We start from the raw sequence: 3,810 nt of genomic DNA on the forward strand, positions 1-3,810 counted from the left end.
TATCTATCTATCTATCTATCTATCTATCTATCTATCTATCTATCTATCTATCTATCTATCTATCTAGCAGAGTTGGCGTTAGCTTCTACATTGAGTATTTTGTGCAGCTTTCTAACTAGGCAAGTAAAGATTCCTGTATTATACATGTATAATGTTGTTTATGTATTTATTAAATTAATTTGAACCATTTAAAAAAGTCTTAAAGCACAAAGCATTTTACAAAAAAAATTAAAATAACAACACACACAAAAAAAACAACAACAACACACACACAAAACAAAAGGCAACACACAAATAGACAGGCACAAAATTAGAAACTAAAGATGATAATATAAAACAAAATTGTTGCGCACAATCATTAAATGAGTAAATAAAGAACATGGCAACATTTTATCTGTTCACAAAGGTGTTTGAAGGATGAACACATTTAGATATAACGTGACTTTACATTTTTTGAGCTTAGAAAGCACAAATCTCCATGTTAACAAGAAAAAACTTCTTTTTTCCTTCTCTGATGACTCCGGTGTTAAAAACAACTACTGTTGTTAATTATCTGCTTAGCTTGAATTGATGTATTCTACAGCGGAAGGGTGGATAGAGAAATTATGATAATTTTCCCCCAAAATGCAATATTTCAGTTACAAACGAGAAAGTATTGAAATTTTTTTTGGTAGTACATTATTTAAAAATTGGTCAAAATTTACTGCCTTGTATATGGCCCCCCCAACTTTATGGACGATTTTTGAGGTAAATTTTTTTGCGTAATGTTCACGCATAAAAGCGGAAATTTTTTACGTGAAATTCTTCGCTGAAAGCTTGTATAATCTTGTTTTGTTCAGTTACTGAAGAAATATATTTTGTRTATTCTTTCCCGCTCAGATAACAATTTGGGGCAGCGTTCCTCAGACCAGCTTCGCCAAGGAGCTATGGACCACTCTGGGTTGCTGTGCTCGAACACACCCACCACCTCCTGGAACGGACCCAAAGGTTCAACCTTTTCTCCTGGAGCATGGAATGAGCCTTACAATTACAGCATGAGTAAAGGCCCAGCAGTTCCTCCCAAGCAGCACAGCATCATYGGCAACGCAGGCGGCAGGCAGGACGGGGTCATGCTGGTGAGCTCACACTCCAGCCAGTCRATGAGCTCACACTCCAGCTCCTTCACATCGGTGACAGACCCCTTTGAGAGAACGGGAAACAGCATTTCGGCTATAATGATGGGGATGCGGAGYGAAACGGAAGGGGCGGCGGCGGACGCAGGGAGAGGTGGTGGTCGAGATCCCGGACGAGGGAGGGAGAGGTCGGCACGGTCCATAGCAGCACAGAACGCCTTCAAGTTCAGGGAGCGTTCTCTTTCCACACCCACTGACTCTGGCTCCTTTTGCTTTACAGAGGGTGGCATAGACCAAGACATGACTATCATGTCGACTGGAAATGGGAACGCTTTGGCAATAAATCATCAGGAGCATCACAACTTCCAGGGTTATGGGGAAAACTATGCCCTCCTCTACCCTAGAGGGAGTTCAGAAGACAGTGCAAGTACTGTGGACAACATCTCTGTCTCTGCATCAGACTACAGCACAGAGGGACGCTTGCGTCTTCGCTCGCGTTCCATCTCACTTAAGAAATCAAAACGCAAACCACCGCCTCCGGTCAGGAGCGTGTCTCTCATGAAAAACATTGGGGAAGCTGAAGGAAGAATCCGTCGAGAGGGTGGTCTTTACCGAGATGGCCGACCAAAAAGCCTGCACATACCCAGGGACCACTTCCCGGACTTCCAGCCAGATTTCCTTSTGTCTAGCCCATCTTGTTCCTCTAAAGCTAGTGTTGGTGAAAGGGAAGCTGGCCCAGGGGGAAATGATGGACCTCCAAGTTTGGAGGTCCAGGGTCCAGAGGGGGAAAGAGAAACAGACATGACCTTTCCTTCTCACTGGCAGTTGGGAGAGTGGAAAAGCAATGACCCCTACAGGTAAAAAAAAACTCCAAATGGATAGTTGAGATTGTATTTGTACTTGTTTTCAWACAACCTAATATTTGTTTGTTTCCTCCTCTGTATTCCTCAGGTCTTTGTCAGGCTCCAGCACAGCAACAGGTACCACAGTGATTGAATGTATGAAAGTCAGAAGCAGCTCGGAGTCCCTGCTTGACTCTCCCTCCACTTCCAGAGCTACTTCCCCTTCACAGCTCTCTATGGAGACGGATGTCAAAGCTTCCTCACCTTTAAAGCCTCCAGGACTCATATCRCCATCAAGTGGATACTCAAGTCAGTCAGAGACTCCCACCCCAACTGTTCCAATGATTCAGGGGACACTGGGGGCARCAGGGTGTAGGATGCGCCCAAAGATACCAGAGAGGAAGTCATCACTACCATCTCCAAAGGACCCAACTGCCAGGTCTAGATTGTCCTTTGAAATGCCAGGGAATGCACAYATGGAGCTGTCGTTAATCAAGCCAAAGCAAAAGGCGAGCAGGCGGCACTCTGACACCTCCACAGCTCCAAAACCAGGGAAAATCAGTCCCAGTTCTTCTCAGGTCTTGCCTGTGGTTACCCAGAATGAGCTGAAGACTATAAGACTTCGCTCTGTTTCTCGCGGTGACCTGGAGGACTGTCCAGAYGGGGCTTCTGACACGATTGAAGAAGAACACGGCAGAGACATTGGCGAAGACCCCAGCCCACCACCCACTCTACTGAAACCCAAGCCTCCCGTCGCTGTCAAGCCTCCGTTGCCCAAACGGCCCATGAACCTCATCCTCAAGTCTCCGTCCCCATCTTCTACCTCTCCCCTTGCCCTCGACTCACCTCCCGCCTCACCCGTGGAACGGCCGGTGCCTCTAGGGAACATCTACAAAGTCATGAAGAAGCCCAAACCTAAAAAACCACCACCGCAAACTCCAACCAGTCCTGTTGTTCTTCCAGATTCGAATTCCACCAGCGTGCCACAGACTGCCTATGATCACCATTTTCTCCCTCATTCCCAGTCTCTTTTTGATCTCCCTCCTCTCCCAGACCCCCAGCCTCTTCTGGAAGACCCGCTGCTGGAGCCTGAATTTGGCGGTGAATCAGACTTGCATCTTGACTCAGAAGCTGGCGGCTCCCTCCCTTCACCCTGCAGTAGCCAGGAAGCTCCTGAGCTTCAAGACAAGAGCAAGACACTCCCCTCTCGGATGACCATGCCCTGCTTGGCGGAGCTGTCTGACAAAAAGAAACCCAAGGTTAAAAAAATCACTTAGTCACTCTTTTTTAGTGTGRTCTTATGTTTTGAAGTGGCAGCCAATATAAATGTAAAAATGTTTTTCATCACTTGTGATTTCTTTTATATCAGTCCACACATTTCTAAGTTAGTGTAACTTTTCTCATCTTTTACAGGTTCCTCCTCCAGTTCCCAAGAAGCCAAACGTATTGCTTCTTCCCACATCAATCCAGTCCTCCACTAATGGCAGCACCGAACAGCAGATCTCACAGAATGACAGCCCCGTGGGCCTGCGATCCCCAGTAGGAGTGTTTCCTCCAGATGAAAACATTGCAGCTCCTGGTGTTCCTGAGCTGCCAGAACAAGATGAGAATCACCTGGGAACAGATGAGGACAGTTCTAAAGAGTCATCCCTGCAGTCTTCGCTCCAGSATTCTTCCCTTACAGAACTGGAAGGAAAGCTAGTCAGCACCGGTATCGGATCAGGTATGTCTACATTGGAATTAGCTGTTACTGTATTTTTTTTTCCGAATAGCAGTAAGAATTTATTTGTCTGAAAGGGGATTTTGAGAAGTCTGATTTAATTGTCTTCTATTTGTTCTTTTGGTATTTATTATTG

At 45.7% G+C, this 3,810-nt stretch overlaps 1 protein-coding gene across 1 annotated transcript in view; it reads left to right on the top strand.

Annotated features, from left to right (window-relative positions):
• nhsl2 (NHS-like 2) overlaps positions 1–3,810 on the top strand; it is a gene marked incomplete in the record, with an annotated part of 202,245 nt that overhangs the window by 191,771 nt on the left and 6,664 nt on the right. The window contains 3 exon segments of the mRNA XM_014018260.1: positions 880–1,969; positions 2,064–3,213; positions 3,368–3,677. Of these exon segments, the coding sequence (XP_013873714.1) occupies positions 880–1,969; positions 2,064–3,213; positions 3,368–3,677 (2,550 nt within the window).

This window comes from Austrofundulus limnaeus, unplaced genomic scaffold (assembly GCF_001266775.1).
Source record: "Austrofundulus limnaeus strain Quisiro unplaced genomic scaffold, Austrofundulus_limnaeus-1.0 Scaffold188, whole genome shotgun sequence".
Lineage (NCBI taxonomy): Eukaryota > Metazoa > Chordata > Actinopteri > Cyprinodontiformes > Rivulidae > Austrofundulus > Austrofundulus limnaeus.